At 36.0% G+C, this 20863-nt stretch overlaps 1 protein-coding gene across 1 annotated transcript; it reads right to left on the bottom strand.

Moving 5' to 3' along the window:
* Positions 1-18132: 18132 nt before the first annotated feature.
* Positions 18133-18711, bottom strand: LOC137951182 (uncharacterized mitochondrial protein AtMg00860-like). Its single transcript, XM_068797769.1, has 3 exons — positions 18478-18711; positions 18369-18420; positions 18133-18284 (listed from the first exon to the last, which is right to left on the bottom strand). Exons 1-3 carry the CDS (start codon positions 18709-18711, stop codon positions 18133-18135), a joined length of 438 nt encoding a protein of 145 aa, XP_068653870.1.
* Between the last annotated feature and the right edge of the window lie 2152 nt (positions 18712-20863).

Here is a 20863-nt window from a genome sequence, read left to right as displayed (position 1 = left end):
AATGGCTATAATTTTTGTTAGAAATAACGTATGGTTTAGGAGTCAACACTCATATAAAAATCCCTCGCCACCCCTTTTCCGATGATTTCAAAACCTAATTTATTAAAAACTAAAAGAGTTTACAATCCCTAAAATCACATATACATTTTGGATTTATTTCTCTCTGCATTTGTGCATTTCCATTTTGGATGCAAAGTTAAGCTTTGACTTCTTTGACACATACAAAGCCAAAAGTCCATTATGGAACAAAATAGGTCTAATCCAGCGATAAGACTTATAAATTATTCGCGACTGCGAGAATATATCATGACCAGAAGGTATGATAATCAAATCAAATTTCAGAGGGTCTGGATTCGACAGTTAAAAGATCGACTCGCACGAGTTCAAGCCAAACTCAAAGAGCTCAAGAAAATCCTTTAGTTGTAGAATATAACAACGAAGGAAGAAGGATAATCCGAGATGGACGATTCTTAGGACTCGGTCCAGTAGGATTAAAACAAGTTATCAAAGACCTGAAATACCAAATTAGGATTGAACAACTTGAACTTCAGGAATATGCTATCTAAGCAATTCTTAGAAGATTTGGTAATCATTCTGCAAAGAGAAATCTACAGAATGACCCAAGAAGAAACCATACCTCAACCTGTAGACACCGCTTCAACAGGAGAAGCCTCTACAAGTGCATACGGAAAACCAGAGAAAACAAAATACTGGTATGTTGTCTTCATAGGAAGAGAAATAGGAATATATGACAGCTAGGAAGAAGCCCAAGCTCAAGTCATAGGATTTCCCGGAAATTCTCACAGAAAATTCCGGACAAAGGACGATGCTGAACAAGCTTGGACAGCATCCCGAAATAGATGATCTATAGACAAAAACTTTTAGATCGTTTACAAAGAAAGAGAGATGGCCTTGCCTTCACTCTCTTACTAAGAAACATGCTTCAACCAGAAGATGATTCTATCTACACCATGGAAATGTACTATTTCCATTGGGAAAGATACACGAATCGCATCCATAAATTTTGATGCAAAATCAAAAACATTAAACAAAAGCTAAACCTCTTAGCTTTGTAAAATGAATGAGTTTTTTCTATTTAATGGATATGGAAACTCCATTACCATTAGGCCTTCCTGACATCATCGGATGGCTTAAAAACCTAGTGTACCATGCAACACCTTGCATAGCACCTAGAAGAAAAAATGATCCAGCACCACCTGCTTTTAGGATCGCCTCAAAAGCATCATCCTCCACTGATGATGAAGTTTACGCAAAATATAATACTTTCGGTCGCCAACCGATTTATTATGTTCAAGAAGAACAACCTTCTTCTAGTAAACAACAAAAAGAGCAACACGACAGTGAACCAGAAGCCTAGGAATCTAATGAAGTTGCAGAAGAAAATACCAAGAAAATAGACTACTCTGCTAAAGACAAAAAGGCAGATGATCTTGGTAAAAGATTTCGAATGCTTTGTGGTAGCGACCATTTTGAAGCAGAAACTTCAAGGGTACGAGACACCCACATGGAAGATAGCTTTCAAGATAACTTCCGAAACCATACTGCGGTTCACCCGCAAGAACGAGAAAGTTTCTCCCACTCCAAAATATCCCTGGGAGGACAAAGGTATTCAAAAAAATACACAAATGTCGATCCCTCAAATGCTACTAAGGGACACCAAACCATCGATAGCATAAACCCTTTTGGATTTTACCTCAACTTGGATTACCCCAAGGCTGGAGAAAAGATCCTTAAAGATTGGGAAATAAGCATGAGCAATGCTGCTAATATGCATGAATCTTGGAACCAGGAATCAGCATTTAATTTCTTTACCCATGCTTTACAGGGTAATGTAGCTCATTGGTGGGACAACCTTCCCGAAGACCAAAAACGAGCTAATACCTCAATATCGATAGCCAATATCTTGAAAGGATTAGTGGCTAAGATATCAAAGGAATTTCTAGGAATACATCCAACCCTAGAAGCCTACAATGAGAGTACTAAACAAAGAAAACGTTTAGAAACTCTTCAAAAATTAAACAAGTTACAAATCTGTAACATTTGTTTTTATGAGAAGTATTACTGCGAGTTTGCAAGTTACTTCTATAAACTGCAAAAAGAAGACCAAAAACCTTATCTGTCTATCTTTTAAGCAAAATTGCCAGAACCATTTGCACATGTAGTTGAAAAAGACTAAGTTACGAAATACTGGCAAAACAATCCAGAGCATGGTACTTTAACCATGGATATTTTCCTAAACATTGATACTTTAGGAAGAAGACATAGATTTGTACAAGACATGTTGGCAAATCTTTGTGAAGCCCAAAAACTAAAAAAGAAAAGTAGTAAGGCAAATAAACAAACATTATGTTGTTCAAACCAGAACAAAAATGTAGGAGCTTATGGTTTTAAAACCACCTCCCATAAGCAACAAAAATATCCTAAGAAATTTCAATAGAAAAAATTTAGGATACAAAAAAGTTCTACAACCAGGTATACTCCTAAAAAGAGATACTTTAAGAAAAGAACAAATTCTGACCCTACCACATCTAGTAAAGGGTCAAATGCATACTGCCCAAAGGGGAAAACCCCCAGCAAATGCAAATGCTGGATATGCCAGACAGAAGGACATTTCGCCAAAGATTGTCCAAATGATAAACAACAACGGCGGTACAGTACATACATGTTACTGGCCGAAGAAAATGGATTGGAAATCATTCATTACGATGACATCCAGTCAGAAGATGAAGTATATGAACTTCATCTCGAAACTGAGTCCTCCTCCTCGGAAAACTCAGAGAACATGTCGGAATCTTCAGGCACCTTCTCTGAATGAGTATCTGCATAAACGTAGAGCATGTAGCATCTGGAAATTCTTATATCACGGTCATGCTTAAACTACCCGGATATATCAAATTCCATATACACGCTCTCGTAGATACAGGAAGTTCATACAGCCTAGCTCGGCAAAATTTACTTCCCACAGATCTATGGAAACCACTTGAAGTACCCCTTCAAGTAACCGTTGGCTCCGGAGAAACTATCTCTCTTCCTGCCGAAGCCCGAAACATTCATCTCGACATTGGAGGTGAAAAGTTTATGATTCCAAAACTCATTAGTTTAGGATCAAACATAAACTCAAGACCAGATTTAGTCCTAGGAAATGAATGGCTCATGTTTCATGCCCATGTCAAGCAAACACCAGCTTCCTATAAACTTCGATGTCGCACTCGACGTGAAATCGATAATACTGCTGTATTTGTCTACGCAGTAAAACCCACTGAAGCCTATGCCATTTCTGGCAATGGAACTGTCCTCCATCAGGTCTTCAAAAAACGCAGCAAGCGTGGTGATGAGATTCCTCCCTTAGAAACTCTACTTCTTGCTGAGTCCTTTGAAATAGAAGTCAGCAACTTCTAGAATCCACTTGTTCTGAGAAACCCTTAGAATGGTGGCATAACCAAAAACCATATGCAGACCTCGAACTTCTTGATCCTGAAAAAGAAATCCGAGAAAAACCTATGGTTTACACTCCGTCTGATGTTGAAGAATTCTCAACACAGATAAATGACTTGCTAGCTCAAGGTTTAATCCACGCAAGTCATTCCCCACATACATCTCCTGCTTTCCTGGTACGGAATCATGTAGAGATAAAAAGAGGTAAAGCTCGAATGGTCATTAACTATAAAAGGGTCAATGAAGCCACAAAAATGGATGGCTACTATCATCCTAACAAAGAAAGACTAATAGCTGCCATAAGAGGAAAACATTGGTTTTCTAAATTTGATTGCAAATCCGGGTTTTGGCAAATTCGTCTAACCGAAAAAGCTATTCCCCTTACTGCTTTTAGCTGTCCTTCAGGACATTATGAGTGGCTTGTAATGCCCTTTGGGTTAAAACAAGCACCCAACATATTTCAAAGAAGAATGGATGATATCCTCAAACCATTCTTTAAATTTTGTTTAGTTTATGTTGATGACATCCTAGTCTTTTCCGAAACCAAGGATCAACATAAAGAGCAATTACTTAAGGTCTTAAATGCCTTAAAAAAATGTTGGGATTGCACTTAGCAAAAAGAAATCAGAATTGTTTAAAACCAAGATAGATTTCTTGGGTCTAAACATCTCAAAAGGAGAAATCATTCTTCAAAATTACATTCTGGAAAAATTAGCTGCTTTTCCGAAAGAAATTGAAGATATAAAACATCTTCAACGTTTCTTAGGATGCCTAACATATGCAGAACAATTCATAAAGAATTTAGCAGAAATTAGGAAACCTTTTCAAAAGAAACTAAAGAAAGACATCAAATGGGAATGGACACCCACTGATAGTCTTCAAGTAATCCGGATCAAACAAATGGTGAAACACCTCCCGGTGTTAACTCTACCCGATCCAGATGCAAAACTGATTTTAGAAACTGATGCCTCTGATCACACTTGGGCAGCAGTCCTAAAATGCAAAATCAATGATCCTGAAAGGATATGCAAATATACATTAGGAACATTTTCATCTGTTGAAACAAACTATCATTCTTATGAAAAAAAATTTTAGCAGTAAAGAAAGGGATAAAAAAATTTTATATTTATCTCGCTCCCAACAAATTTCTGGTAAGAACTGATTGTAAAAATTTTGTCGGTTTTATGACAAGAAATTTAGAAGATTCACTTTGTCGCGGTAGATTACTCCGTTGGCAGCAATGGTTCTTTCAATTCTCTTTTACTATTGAACACATTAAAGGAGATAAAAACTATTTACCTGACACTCTTACTCAAGAATTTTCTTGTGTTACAGACAGGTAAAATGGATGCCCTCAGCAGCACCCTGACGGACCTAGCAGTAGCAATTGCCACACTCACGGTACTGCTCTCAACCCTACAGTCACTATTCGATAGTCTTTTAGTTCTTTCAGAACGAGGAGACATTCATGAGAATTGTGCCCGTTACGGGTTAAGTGGGGAAGTCTTACAACTCAAGGTTAAAGAATTAACCGAAGAGTTAAAAGAACTCACTCAACGGCATGAAATGCCAAGCTCCTCTGGGACTTCTACTAGATCTCCATCGTGAGAAAAGGAAGCCACAACGTCAGCTAATCAGCAGATGGATGACTTTAGTGTTTTAATAAACATAGGTCGACCCGGGATTTCTACCGGTCATGCCAGGCATGAGAAGGAAATCACAACCCAATCTTCTCTGAAGATAGGGGAATCAGGGATTTCTACCTGCCAGTCAAGAGCTGGAAAGGAAACCTTAACGATTTCATTGAAATCGGAATCAGGCACTTCTACCTATCAGTCTCGAGCTGAAAAGGAAGTCTTAACGGATCCATCCCTGATGGAAACGGACTTGTCTAGTAATGAGAAATCATTCAAGACAAAATTGGTCACCCCGTCTGAGTTTACAAGGTTGAAAAGCCTAAATAAACCAGATAAAACTAGTTTTAATGAGTTTGAGTTTTTAAAGAAATTTAAACCTTTAAAACTTTCGGACATTATGTTTGAGGAACCCTCGCTACGCCCTCAAAAGGTGGACATCATTCGTTCAAAGATCGAATCCGATCATACTGTTCAATTCCAGAGATGGAATGAACAAATTGGACAAGGGATGAACACTCCCTTCTTCACCACTGAGCCCAGCAACAGTTGGAATCAAGTGAAGCTGAGTCATGAAATAGACTCAAAATATGCATCCATGCTTTATGCAAATGGATTCATAAAATAGATGGTAATCCACTCCACCGACTTATCAGTGTTGGAGAAAATGCCAAAGGAAATTATGGAGACTTGCAAAAGTTTCATCTCCATAACAAAGAATAAAGGAATTCGACTTCATTTCTTTTCCTGTATTGCTGAAATTGTTACTGACACAAAGATGTTTCCGAGCATTTCTGTCGTGACACTTGAAGGCATCAAGGAAGGTGACGCGAAGATGGAATATGATCCCAGACATGTTCCAAAAGCCAAGCCTTGCCCAGAAGCAGTCTGGCCAACCAGGCATATCCACGGGCTCAAGAACCTGATACAGCTCATACAACAGCTGATTCAGAAAAAGAGAAGCTTCGTCTACAAGACCTCCGTCCCACTGACGATCGTCTCAAAAAGCTATAAAGAGACTCCGGCATCCGTCCAGACCAGTCTCGAAGCTACGCTGAAGAAACTCCTCGGAGGAAATATCCCCTTAAGCAAAACAACAAAGGAAAGCTTCTGCCAGATGGCCCAGAAGACTTTTCCGAAGGAGCACACCTGTAAATTGTGCACAGATAAGTAAGTGAAGAAATTTACATCTTAAAAAATTGAAAACTATAATAAAAGTAAGTGAAGAAAATTATTTCACGGGCTAAACATGAACTCCAAAGTTTGCTTATCCACATTTGGGAAATTCCACTAGTACAACCTGTAATACCTTGGTGGAATTTTGTAAGAAAGAGATTTCTAATTGATCCTAACATGTTTTAAATATGGATATGCATGCCTAAAACATGTTGAAGATGCCAATGACCTAATGATCCAAAAATTTCAAGGAGAAGAAAAAATTATAATCTCAAGTTAACGTGCGGTGGGATATTTACCAGAGCCAAACAACCCACTTTTGCCCATTTAAAAAAAGCTCACCTAACATTTATTGATCAAATTAAAGGTTTTCATCGGTTAATGATGCGTAATGGCTATATTTTTTGTTAGAAATGACATACAGTTTGGGAATCAACACTCAGTTGAAAATCCCCCCCCCCTCCCCCCTTTTTCGATGATTAAAAAACCTAATATATTAAAAATTAAAAGTGTTTACAATCCCTAAACATCACACATACTTTTTGGAATTATCTCTCTCTGCATTTGTGCATTTCCATTTTGGATGTTCAATTTTTTTTTAAAACCAAATTTGAGTTTTCACTTTCTTTTTTTTTCTCGTAATAAAAAGATAAGGCAAATAGATCACAATGAAATGAAAATTTTAGAGTTGACGTATTCAAAAAAATTGAAAACTATAATAAATGTAAGTGAAGAAAAAAATTTCACGCACTAAAAATGAACACTAAAGTTATGTGATCCATGTTTGGGAAATTCCACTAGTACAACCCCCTAATAGATTGGAATTTTATCAGAAAGAGATTTATAATTGATCCTAACATGTTTTAAATATGGATATGCATGCCTAAATCAAGTTGAAGATTCAAATGACCTAATGATCCCAAAATTATTAAATTCTCAAGTTAAGGTGCGGTGGGATATTTACCTGAGCCAAACAACCCACTTTTTGCCCATTTAAAAAAAGTTGTCCTAACAATCATACATCATTGTAATGGTTTTGATTGATTAATGATGCATCAAGCCTATAATTTTTGTTTGAAATGAGTTATGGTTTGGGAATAAACACTCAGTTAAAAATCCCTCGCCCCCATTTTCCGCGATTGGAAAACCTAATATATAAAATACTAAAAGAGTTTACAATCCCTAAAAATCACAGATACTTTTTGGAATTATCTCTCTCTGGATTTGTGCATTTCCATTTTTGATGCTCAATTTATTTTCAAATCCAAACTTGAGTTTTCACTGTCACTTTTTCCTCGTAAACAAAAAGATAAGGCAAATAGATCACAATGAAATGAAAATTTTAGAATTTACGTATGCAAAAAATTGAAAACTATAGTAAATGTAAGTGAAGAAAATTATTTCACACACTAAACATGAAATCCAAAGTTTTTTTATCCACATTTGGAAAATTCCACTAGTACAACCCCTAATAGCTTGGTGGAATTTTGTAAGAAACAGATTTCTAATTGATCCTAACATGTTTTAAATATAGATATGCATGCCTGAAACATGTTGAAGATGCAAATGACCTAATGATCAAAAAATTTCAAGGAGTAGAAAAAAATTAAAATCTCAAGTTAACGTGTGGTGGGATATTTACCCGAGCCAAACAACCCACTTTTTTCCCATTTAAAAAAAGCTCACCTAACATTCATTGATCATAGTAAAAGTTTTGATCGGTTAATGATGCATAACGGCTATAATCTTTTTTAGAAATGACGTAAGGTTTAGGAGTCAACAGTCTGTTAAAAATCCCTCCCCCCCCCCCCCCCCCCCCCCCCCCCCCCCCCCCCACCTCGCCCTTTTGCGATGATTGCAAAACCTAATATATAAAAAACTAAAGGAGTTTACAATCCCTTAAAATCATAGATACTTTTATAAATTATCTTTCTCTTCATAAGTTCATTTCCATTTTGGATGTTCAATTTTTTTTTCAAATCCAAACATGAATCTTCACTCTCCCTTTTCTCTCGTAAACAAAAAGGTAAGGCAAATAAGTCACTTCGAAATGAAAATTTTAGAGTTATTGTTTGCAAAAAATTGAAAACTATAATAAAAGTAAGAGAAAAAAATCTTTTCACGCACTAAAAATGAACACCAAAGTTTTCTTATCCATGTTTGGGAAATTCCACGAGTACAACCCCCTAATTTCTTGGAATTTTATAAGAAAGAGATTTCTAATTGTTCCTAACAAGTTTTTAATATGGTTTTTCTTGCCTGAAACATGTTGAAGATGAAAATGACCTAATGATCCAAAAATTTCAAGGAGTAGAAAAAATTAAATTCTCAAGTAAACGTGCGGTGGGATATTTAGCCGAGCCAAACAACCCAACGTTTGCCCATTTACAAAAACTGGCCTAACCATCATAGATCATCATAAATTTTTTGGTCAATTAATGATGCATAACGGCTATAGTTTTTTTAAGAATTGACTTACGGTCTGGGAGTCAACTCTCAGTTAAAAATCTCCCACCCCCTCTTTACTGATGATTGAAAAACCTAATACATAAAAAATTAAAAGAGTTTACAATCCCTAAAAATCACACATACAATTTGGAATTATCTCTCTTTGAATTTTTGCATTTCCATTTTGGATCTTAATTTTTTTTCAAATTCAAACTTGAGTTTTCAGTCTCCCTTTTTTCTCGTAAACCAAAGGATAAGGCAAAAAGATCACAACAAAATGAAATATTTAGAGTTTATGTATGCCAAAAATTGAAAACTACAATAAATGTAAGAGAAGAAAATTTTTTCAAGAACTAAAAATGAACACCAAAGTTTTGTTATCCATGTTTGGGAAATTCCACTAGTACAACCCCCTAATTGAATGGAATATTATAAGAATGCGATTTCTAATTGATCCTAATATGTTTTAAATATGGATGAGCATTCCAAAAACATGTTGAAGATTCAAATGCCCTATTGATCCAAAATTTTCAAGGAGAAGAAAAAAATTAAAATCTTAAGTTAACATGCAGTGGGATATTTACCCGAGCTAAACAACCCACTTTTTGCCTATTTACAAAAAGAAAACCTAACAATCACAGATCATCATAAAGGTTTTGATCATTTAATGATGCGTAGTGGCTATAATATTTGCTAGAAATGACTTACAGTTTGGGAGTCTACACTCAGTTAAAAATTCCATGTCCCCCCTTTTCCGATGATTGCAACCTAATATATTAAAAACTAAAAGAGTTTACAATCCCTAAAAATAACAAATACTTTTTGGAATTATCTCTCTCTGCATTTGTGCACATTCATTTTGGATGTTCAATTTTTTTAAAATACAAACTTGAGTTTTCACTCAGCATTTTTTCTCTTAAACAAAAAGATCAGGCAAATAAATAACTACGAAATGAAAGTTTTAGAGTTTTTGTTTACAAAAAATTAAAAACTATAATAAATGTAAGCGAAGAAGAAAAACTTTTCATGCACTAAAAATGAACAGCAAAGTTTTGTTATCTATGTTTAGGAAATTCCACTAATCCAACACTCTAATAGCTTGGAGTTTTATAACATAGAGATTTCTTATTGATCCTAACATGTTTTAAACAAGTATATGCTTGCCTGAAACATGTTGAAGATGCAAATGACTTAATGATCCAAAAATTTCATGGAGTAGAAAAAATTAAATCCTCAAGTTAACGTGTGGTGGGATATTTACCCGAGCCAAACAACCAACTTTTTGCCCATTTACAAAAACTGGCCCAACTATCATAGATCATCGTAATGGTTTTGATCAATTAATGATGCATAATGGTTATAATTTTTGTAAGAAATGACTACGGTTTGGGAGTCAACTATCAGTTAAAAATTCCTCCCCCCCTCTTTTTCGATGATTGCAAAACCTAATATATAAAAGTAAAAGGCTTTACAATCCATAAAAATTACACATACTTTTTGGAATTATCTCTCTTTGCATTTGTGCATTACTATTTTGGATGTTCATTTTTTTTTTCAAATTCAAACTTGAGTTTTCAGTCTCCCTTTTTTCTCATAAAAAAAAGGACAAGGCAAAAGGATCACAACGAAATGAAAAATTTAGAGTTTATGTATGCAAAAATTTGAAAACTATAATAAATGAAAGTGAAGAAATTTTTTTCACTCACTAAAAATGAACACCAAAGTTTTGTTATCAATGTTTGGGAAATTCCACTAGTACAACCCCCTAATAGCTTGGACTTTTATCAGAACAAGATTTCTAATTGATCCTAACATGTTTTCACTATGGATGAGCATTCTTGAAACATGTTGAAGATGCAAATGACCTAATTATCCAAAAATTTCATGGATTATAAAAAATTAAAATCTCAAGTTAATGTGCGGTGGGATATTTACCCGAGCTAAACAACCTGCTTTTTGCCCATTTATAAAAAGCAGACCTAACAATCACAGATCATATAAAGGTTTTGATCGATTAATGATGCATAACGGCTATATTTTTTGTTAGAAATGACTTATGGTTTGGGAGTTTACACTCAGTAAAAAATCCCTCCACCACTCCCCCCCCCCCTTTTTCTTGATGATTGCAAAACCTAATATATAAAAAAACTAAAAGAGTTTACAATCTCTAAAAATAAAAGATACTTTTTGGAATTATCTCTCTCTACATTTGTGCATGTCCTTTTTGGATGTTCAATTTTTTTTCAAATCCAAACTTGAGTTTTCCCTCACAATTTTTTCTATTAAACTAAAAAATAAGGCAAATAGATCACAACGAAATCAAAACTTTAGAGTTTATGTATGCATAAAATTGAAAACTATAATAAAAGTGAAGAAAAAATTTTCACGCACTATAAATGAACACCAAAGTTTTGTGATCCATGTTTGGGAAATTGCTCTAGTACAACCCCCTAATAGCTTGGAATTTTATAAGAAAGAGATTTCTAACTTATCCAAACTAGTTTTAAATATGGATATGCATGCTGGAAACATTTGAAGATGGAAATGACTAAATGATCCAAAAATTTCAAGGAGTATAAAATATTTAATTTTGAAGTTAACATGCGGTGGGATATTTACCCGAGCCAAACAACTCAGTTTTTGCCCATTTAAAAAATGTTGACATAACAATAATAGATCATCGTAAAGGTTTCGATCGATTACTGATGTGTAATGGCTATAATTTTTGTAAGAAATGACTTATGGTTTGGGAGTCAACACTCAGTTAAAAATCCCAACCCCCCCCCCCCCCCCCCCCCCCCCCCCCCCGCGCTCTTTCCTCTTTTGTGATGATTGCAAAACCAAATATATAAAAAACTAAAAGAGTTTTCAATCCCTAAAAATCAAACATAAATTTTGAATTATCTCTCTCTGAATTTGTGCATTTCCATTTTGGATGTTAAATGTTTTTTCAAATCCAAACTTGAGCTTTCACTTTCCCTTTTTTCTCGTAATAAAAACGATAAGGCAAATAGATCACAACGAATTGAAAATTTAGAGTTAATGTATGCAAAAAATTAAAAACTATAATAAATGAAAGTGAAGAAAAAATTTTCATGCACTAAAAATGAACACCAAAGGTTTGTGTTCCATGTTTGGGAAATTCCACTAGAACAACCCACTAATAGCTTGCAATTTAATAAGATAGAGATTTCTAATTGATCCTAACAGTAGGATATTCACCCGAACCAAACAACCAACTTTTTGCCCATTTACAAAAAGCAGACGTAACTATCATAGATCATTGTAAAGGTTATGATCGATTAATGATGCGTAATGGCTATAATTTTTGTTAGAAATTACTTATAGTTTAGGAGTCAACACTCAGTTAAAAATCCCTCACCACCCTTTTTCTGATGATTGCAAAACCTAATATATTAAAAACTAAAAGAGTTTACAATCCCTAAAAATCACATAAATTTTTGGAATTATCTCTCTCTGCATTTGTGCATTTCCATTTTGGATGGTCAATTTTTTTTTAAACCAAATTTGAGTTTTCACTTTTTTTTTATCGTCATAAAAAAGATAAGGCAAATAGATCACAAGAAAATGAAAATTTTAGAGTTTATGTAAGCAAAAATTTAAAAACTATAATAAATGTTAGTGAAGAAAACATTTTCACGCACTAAAAAGAACACTAAAGTTTTGTGATCCATGTTTGGAAAATTGCACTAGTACAACCCCCTAATAAGTTTGAATTTTATTAGAAAGAGATTTCTATTTGATCCTAACATGTTTTAAATATGGATATGCATGCCTAAAACAAGTTGAAGATGCAAATGACCTAATGATCCCAAAATTTCAAGGAGTAGAAAATATTAAATTCTCATGTTAAGGTGCGGTGGGATATTTACCCAAGCCAAAAACCCACTTTTCCCATTTACAAAAGGTTGACCTAAAATCATACATCATTGTAATGGTTTTGATCGATTAATGATGCATCATGGCTATAATTTTTGTTAGAAATGACTTATGGTTTGGGAGACAACACTCAGATAAAAATTCCTCGCCCCCCTATTTCGATGATTGCAAAACCTAATATATAATATACTAAAAGAGTTTACAATCCCTAAAAATCACATATACGTTTTGGAATTATCTCTCTCTGCATTTGTGCATTTCCATTTTGGATGGACAATTCATTTTCAAATCCAAACTTGAGTTTTCACTCTCACTTTTTTCTCATAAAAAATAAGATAAGGCGAATAGATCACAATGAAATGCAAATTTTAGAGTTTATGTATGCAAAAAATCGAAAACTATAATAAATCTAAGTGAAGAAAATTATTTCACGAACTAAACATGAACTCCAAAATTTTCTTATCCACATTTCGGAAATTCCACTAGTACAGCCCCTAATAGCGTGGTGGAATTTTTTAAGAAAGAGATTTTTAATTAATCCTAACATTTTTTAAATATGGATATGCATGCTTGAAATATGTTGAAGATGCATATGACCTAATGATCAAAAAATTTCAAGGAGTAGAAAAAATTAAGATATCAAGTTAACGTGTGGTGGGATATTTACCCAAGCCAAACAACCCACATTTTGCCCATGTACAAAAAACCTCACCTAACATTCATTGATCATAGTAAAAGTTTTGATAGATTAATGATGCGTAACGACTATAGATTTTTTAGAAATGACATATGGTTTGGGAGTCAACACTCAGTTAAAAATCCCTCGCTCCCCCTTTTCCGATGATTTCAAAACCTAATATATAAAAAACTAATGGAGATTAAAATCCCTACAAATCATTGACACTTTTATGAATTATCTTTCTCTTTATTTGTGCATTTCTGTTTTGGATGTTCAATTTTTTTTCAAATTCAAATTTGAGCCTTCACTCTCCCTTTTTTCTTGTAAGCAAAAAGATAAGGCAAAAAGATCACTACGAAATGAAAAATTTAGAGTTATTGTTTGAAAAAAATTGAAAACTATAATAAATGTAAGAGAAGAAAAAAAATTCACGCACTAAAAATGAACACCAAAGTTGTGTTATCCATGTTTGGGAAATTCCATTAGTACAACCCCCTAATAGTTTGGAATTTTATATTAAAGAGATTTCTAATTGATCCAAACATGTTTTAAATATGGATATATTTACCTGAAACATGTTGAAGATTCAAATGACCTAATGATCCAAAAATTTCAAGGAGTAGAAAAAATTAAATTTTCAAGTTAACATGTGGTGGGATATTTACTCGAGCCAAACAACCAACTTTTTGCCCATTTACAAAAACTGGCCTAACCATCATACATCATCATAAATGTTTTGATCGATTAATGATGCGTAACGGAAATAGTTTTTGTAAGAAATGACTTACGGTTTGAGAGTCAACTCTCAGTTAAAAATCTCTCATCCCATCTTTCCCGATGATTGCAAAACCTAATATATAAAAAACTAAAAGAGTTTACATTCCATAAAAATCACACATACTTTTTGGAATTACCTCTCTTTGCATTTGTGTATTTTCATTTTGGATCTTAATTTTTTTTTCAAATTCATACTTGAGTTTTCAGTTTCCCTTTTTTCTCGTAATCAAAAGGATAAGGCAAATAGATCACAACGAAATGAAATATTTAGAGTTTATGTATGCCAAAAATTGAAATCTGTAATAAATGTTAGAGAAGAAAAAAATTTCATGCACTAAAAAAGAACACCAAAGTTTTGTTATACATGTTTGGGAAATTCCACTAGTACAACCACCTAATTGCTTGGAATTTTATAAGAACGAGATTTCTAATTGATCCTAATATGTTTTAAATATGGATGAGCATTCCTAAAACATGTTGAAGATTCAAATGACCTAATGATCCAAAAATTTCAAAGAGTAGAAAAAATTAAAATTTCAAGTTAACGTGCGGTGGGATATTTACCCTCGCTAAACAACCCACTTTTTGCCCATTTACAAAAAGCAGACCTAACAATCACAGATCATCATCAAGGTTTTGATCGATTAATGATGCGTAATGGCTATAATTTTTGTTAGAAATGACTTATGGTTTGGGAGTCTACACTCAGTTAAAAATCCCACGCCCCCTTTTCCGATGATTGAAAAACCTAATATAATAAAAAATAAAAGAGTTTAAAATCCATAAAAATAACAAATAATTTTTGGAATTATCTCTCACTGCATTTGTGCACATCCATTTTGGATGTTAAATTTTTTTTCAAATCCAAACTTGAGTTTTCTCTCACCTTTTTTTCTCTTAAACAAAAAGTTAAGGAAAATAAATCACTACGAAATGAAAATTTTAGAGTTTTTGTTTGAATAAAATTGAAAACAATAATAAATGTAAGAGAAGAAAAACTTTTCACCCACTAAAAATGAACACCAAAGTTTTGTTATCCATGTTTGGGAAATTCCACTAGTCCAACACCCTAATAGCTTGGAATTTTATGACAAAGAGATTTCTTATTGATCCTAACATGTTTTAGCTATGGATATGCTTGCCTGAAACATGTTTAAGATGCTAATGACCTAATGATCCAAAAATTTCGAGTAGAAAAAATTAAATCCTCAAGTTAACGTGCGGTGGGATATTTACCATATCCAAACAACCAACTTTTTGCCCATTTACAAAAACTGGACTAACAATCATAGATCATTGTAAAGGTTTTGATCGATTAATGATTCGTAACGGCTAAAATTTTTGTAAAAAATTACTTACAGTTTGGGAGTTAACTCTCAGTTAAAAATCCCTCGTCCCCCACTTTTCCGATGTTTGAAAAACCTAATATATAAAAAACTAAAAGAATTTAAAATCCCTAAAAAATACACATACTTTTTGGAATTATCTCTCTTTGCATTTGTGCATTTCCATTTTGGATTCATTTTTTTTTCAAATTCAAACTTGAGTTTTCAGTCTCCTTTTTTTCTTGTAAAAAAAAAAACTACCATAGGAGCTCTTCATCGAGCTTGTGGTATGCTGCCAAATGAACCTTGTCGTCCGCCGGTGTTTTTTGATGATAAAATAAATGGTCACATTTGGTTAGCCAAATCATGGGGTCCTTAGACCCATCATATGTAGGAAAGTCCAGTTTGAAATACCTAGGAACTGAATTTGGTCCCTATACGGAAGGGCCCATAGGGTGATTATTGTGGCGCAGTGGTCGTCGAGGAGGTGGTGGTGGCTAGTACTGATGGTGGTCGGCTGGTGGAGAGTAGGCTGCCGGCGCGGCGCTCGATGGCCACTGTCTTCCTATCGCCAGAGGATGGCTTGGATTGCTGTGTCCATTGATTTGAAAGCCTCACGTAGGTCAGATGTGGTCTGACGCACTTCGTCAAGGGATTGAACTTGAACCTCTTTCCTCTGACGATTGTCCTCAAGTAATTGTTGTAAATCCTCAGGGGAAGAGGAATCCCCAAGGGTGGACCTGTCTGATACCAAGATGTTGAGATCTTCCCGAGCCATGGATCGAGTCACCCTTCTTTCCTCTCTTCCTCCATACTGAATATTGACGCTAGAAGAGAATTTTTGTTTCTGGAACGTGTAATGGTGGAATTCGGAATGGAATGATTGAGCTTTAGAGGAAGCTCGACCTGGACCAGAGAGGGAGAATCCGACCTGGACCTCTCAGAGAGAATCTGACCTGTTTAATTATAATTTTCTCAATGCTTGCTTTCATTCATCTTGACGTCCCCATAAACAGGGTTGAGGAAGGAGATACAAGTGAGACCCATGGGTCAACTGGTTCATGCCACATTACATCTCAACCAAACCAAACCAAACCAAATTGAATTACATGAAAAGGAAAATAACATAATTTAATTCCTACGCCTGTTGATAAATCGTGATGCCATGGAGTCCATAACATCACCCCCCTCCTGGAGAAAGAGCTTGTCCTCAATCTCAAAGGAGGGGTATAGGGCTCTGAAAGCTGCTAAGGGTGCCCATGTAGTGTCACTGGGTTCGGGATCAGCCCACTGCACTAGTATCTCCCAATCGCCCTTAATGTGACGAGCCTGCAACACCTGCACTGGAGTAGAAAGGACACATCCCTCATGTAGTGGTGGTGGCAGAGGGGTGTGCAGCTAGGGAGAGTCGCCCTGGAAGGCCTTCAGTTGGTAGACGTGAAACACATTGTGGATCTTTGCCTCTGGTGGAAGCTGCAAGTGGTAGGCGACTTTGCCAATGCGGTCCATCACTGGAAAGGGACCAAAATACTTCGGAGAGAGCTTGTGGCATTTGGAGGCTGTCAGTGAAAGCTGCCTGTAATGTTGGAGACACAACCATACATAATCTCCTGGAGAAAATAATACTTCTCGGTGCTTCTTATCATAATATAATTTCATAGTATGCTGGGCCTCCTGGAGATGAGTGCGCACCTCACTGAGCATGGTGTCCCTTTCTGCTAAAGCTTGGTCCAAAGTGGCTACCTTGGATGCACCTAGTACATACGATAAAATTCGAGGTGCATCTCTGCCATATACTATCTTGAATGGAGTAGTTCCGAGTGCATTGTGGTAGGTGGTTTTGTAACAGAATTCAGCCCAAGCGAGCCACTTAACCCACCGTTTAGGTGAGTCCCCCATGAAACAACGAAGATACATCTCAATTGTCCGGTTGATGACCTCGGTCTATCCATCAGTCTGCGGATGGTAGGCAGAAGAGAACTCCAACATTGTGCCTTACAGCTTGAATAGTTCTTTCCAGAATGTATTGGTAAAGATGGCCCCTCTGTCACTGGTAATGGAGGTAGGCATCCCATGTAATCGGACAATATTATCCATGACTAGCTGAGCTACGTGAGTTGTTGTATAAGGATACGCTAGAGGGAGGAAATGGCCATACTGTGCAAAACGATCAACCACTACAAATATAACGGATTTGCCTGATGAAGAGGGAAGGCCATCAATGAAGTCCATGGAAATATCTGACCAAACTTGTGACGGTAGCTGAAGTGGTTGGAGCAGCCCGGTTGGACTTAGTGATTCAGCTTTATTCCATTGACAAATCTGACAGGCCGCCACATAATCTGCTATACTGCTCTTCATACCCTTCCAATAAAAGGCCCAACTGATTCGGAAATATGTTTCTTGTCGGCCCTCATGTGTATTGTCAAGGAAAGAGGCTAGAATGTTGTGAATAAGTGGTGACGTGTGGTGCAGAAAAATCTTGTTTTGAATAGGATAAGATTATCCTGGACCGTCCACTGTTTCTCCGATGTCCCCTGCTGAATCTCATGATATAATGCAATAAGTTCCAGATACTGTTGTGTCTCCTCCCTAATAGAATCCAACAAGAGAGCTCTGGGCTGACTGATAGCATGTAAGTACGGCTCTGGAATGTCTCGGCGAAATAAAGCATCAGCCCCCACATTCAAACTCCCAGGTTTATACTCCACGGTAAAGTCAAACCCCATCAGTTTACTTAACCAGTGCTGCTGAGGGAAGGTGGTGAGGCGCTGCTCAAGAAGTTACTTGAGGCTGCAAGGATCAGTGCTAATAAAAATGGGCACTCCCAGAGATAAGGCCGCCAATGCTGTATTGCCTTAGCTAAACCGATCAATTCCCTCTCATAAGCTGCTAACTTGTGATGGTGTTGGCCAAGCTGGCGGCTGAAATAAGCGATCGGGTGTCCTTGTTGATGTAACACTGCACCAATACCCTCACCTGAAGCATCATATTCCACCACAAATAACTCATCATAGTCCGGTAGCTGCAAAACCGACGTTGTTAATAAGGCTTCTTTCAACTACTGAAAGGAATGAGCCACTGTTTCAGACCAGGTGAATGCATTTTTCTTGAGTAGGTTGTTGAGCGGTGCTGCAATCGGGCCATAGCTGTGGATAAATTTCCTGTAATACCCAACGAGGCCCAAGAATCCCCTTAAGGCTGTAATGGAAGTGGGAGGAGGCCAATCGGTGGCAGCCTGAATCTTACTCCGGTCAACCTTCACCCCAACTGCTGAAATAACGTGGCCCAAGTATGCCACTTCGAAGGTGTCCATAGAACATTTGGACTTATTTAAAACCAAATGTTGGGAGCAGAGAAGAGTAAATACCTAGTGAAGGTGTTGAAGATGCTCGTCCCAATTTTTTCTATACACCAATATATCATCAAAAAATACCAAAACATATTTCCACAAGAGAGAGGAAAATACCTCATTCATGAGGGCATGTGGAAGGCTCATTGTAGAGACCAAATGGCATCACGAGTGTTGGAAGATTGGCTCAAGCCCACGAGCTCAAGACAAGAAGCCCACACGTCAAAGGAGTGGCATATGTGTAAAATATGGTACTTTCCATAAAGATGGCATAGAAGTATACATATGTGTTCCTTTTATGTCTTTTGTTTTATCAAGTTGTAGCCCTAAGGGTATTGTAAAATTATAAATAAAGGCAATGGCTAAGAGGTAGGGCATTGAAGCACTCTCCTCTCTTTCCACAAATTCGTCCAGCCCTCATTTTTCTTTTTGACGCAACCCTCTTCTCCCTTAATCCAAACTCTCTTCTTCCACGTTCTTCTTCTTCTCTTCTCCTTCTCTCTTCATCTTCTTCTTCTTTCTTGTTGATCTAAAGTTCCTTTCATGAGATCCTAAATTCTACATGGTATCAGAGCAAGGAGTTTAGGATCTCTTCATGGAGTTATTATGAAATCTGTTCAAGAAGTTGTAAAAGGAGTTCAGTCATAAAGAGATAAGTTCATCATGTTCTTATTTACGTTTTTTTACTTTCCTTTTCTTATTTACATACTCCTTTTTACTGTTTTTCTTTACTTCTTGAATTTTGAGTCACATCAAGTCAAGATAAGTCTTTATATGTTGTAAAGATTTATTTCTATGACTAAATTGATGTTATAATCTTGACTCTTTGTAAATCAATTACAAGAGTGATCAAGATCATTTGTTGTTTGCATCTTATTTTTGTTTGCATCTTATTAAGATTGATGGGTGAAATTCAATTACCTTTATGTAATTTGGATCCATCTCATTTGAGGTAGAATTCCAACACATGTTGCTGTATCTTCTCCTACTTTAGGTTGCTCTTGTGTTTGTGTTGTGTTGTTGGATGCCCGTTACATGTTTGATGAAATGCCAACAGCCATTTACCCTTTGTAGTTCCCTTTTTTTAACTTCAACAATTGAATTTTTTCTTACGTTGAAGTCTCCCATGAGCTGAAGATAAATCTCTTCCAAGTGTCTTGGTTTGTCGTTAAATCTTCTCTAAATTTTTGTCTATTGCTCATTTGTGTTGGAGTTTGGATTAAGGCCTAATCGGTTGCATCTACTTTCTTCTCTTTGTTCTTATGAATACAAGAGAAGTTGAGTGATTGCTGGATTTAATTATCAATTTCTAAAGGCACAAATTTGTTGATAATTTGGTGCTTGCCCTTGTGAAAGAAATTGGTTCTTGTTCTCTTTTGTTGGTGATTTGGTCTACGGGTTCTTCAAATTACATAGAGTAATTGTTCTTTGAAGAAGGCCTTTTCCCTTGACCTCCATATTTTACTTGCCTCATAATGGATATTGGATACAATAGTAATAAGAGTGATATACTCCGTATTACTACAATTCCACTTAGAGGTCTCTCCAATTACATGAGCTGGTCACAATCAGTTCGGAGGGTTCTTATTACTCGTGACCTCTTGCGCCATGTTGTTAACTTTCCTCATCCGATTGATGATGAAGATGCGTCCTACCACAAGTGGGTTAAGGATGATAACATGGTGATAAGTTGGCTCATTAATAGCATGGAAGAGTAGGTGGCCAACAATGTGGTCCACTTGGAAACCGCCAAGAACATATGGGACACTTGTGCCAAGCTTTACTCAAGCACTGCTTCATTACAAAAAATATATGATGTCTTACAAAACATGCTGCATACGAAACATGGAGATAATATTCACGAATTTTTGGCACAGTTTCGTGGTTTTCTTCAAGAATGGAAACTAGCTCAGCCATATTCCACTGATATTTCCGTTCAAGAACGGCAAAGAGAAGCTTTGGCAGCAGCCATTTGCTTATCGAATATTAAACTATACCTTGAGGTGGCCAAAACTCAACTTCTAAGTTCTTCTGCTCTTCCATCCTTCAATGATATTAGTGCTACATTACTTAGGATACCGGATCCATCCCCTCCTTCTCCTATTGATGCTCCATC

This window comes from Aristolochia californica, unplaced genomic scaffold, assembly GCF_029961685.1.
Source record: "Aristolochia californica isolate CCGP_79_NKW_82.1479 unplaced genomic scaffold, dmAriCali1.0.hap1 SCAF_15, whole genome shotgun sequence".
Taxonomy (NCBI): Eukaryota; Viridiplantae; Streptophyta; class Magnoliopsida; order Piperales; family Aristolochiaceae; genus Aristolochia; species Aristolochia californica.
The sequence above is the reverse complement of the archived record's forward strand: the minus strand, read 5'-3'. Positions and strand labels throughout refer to the sequence as shown.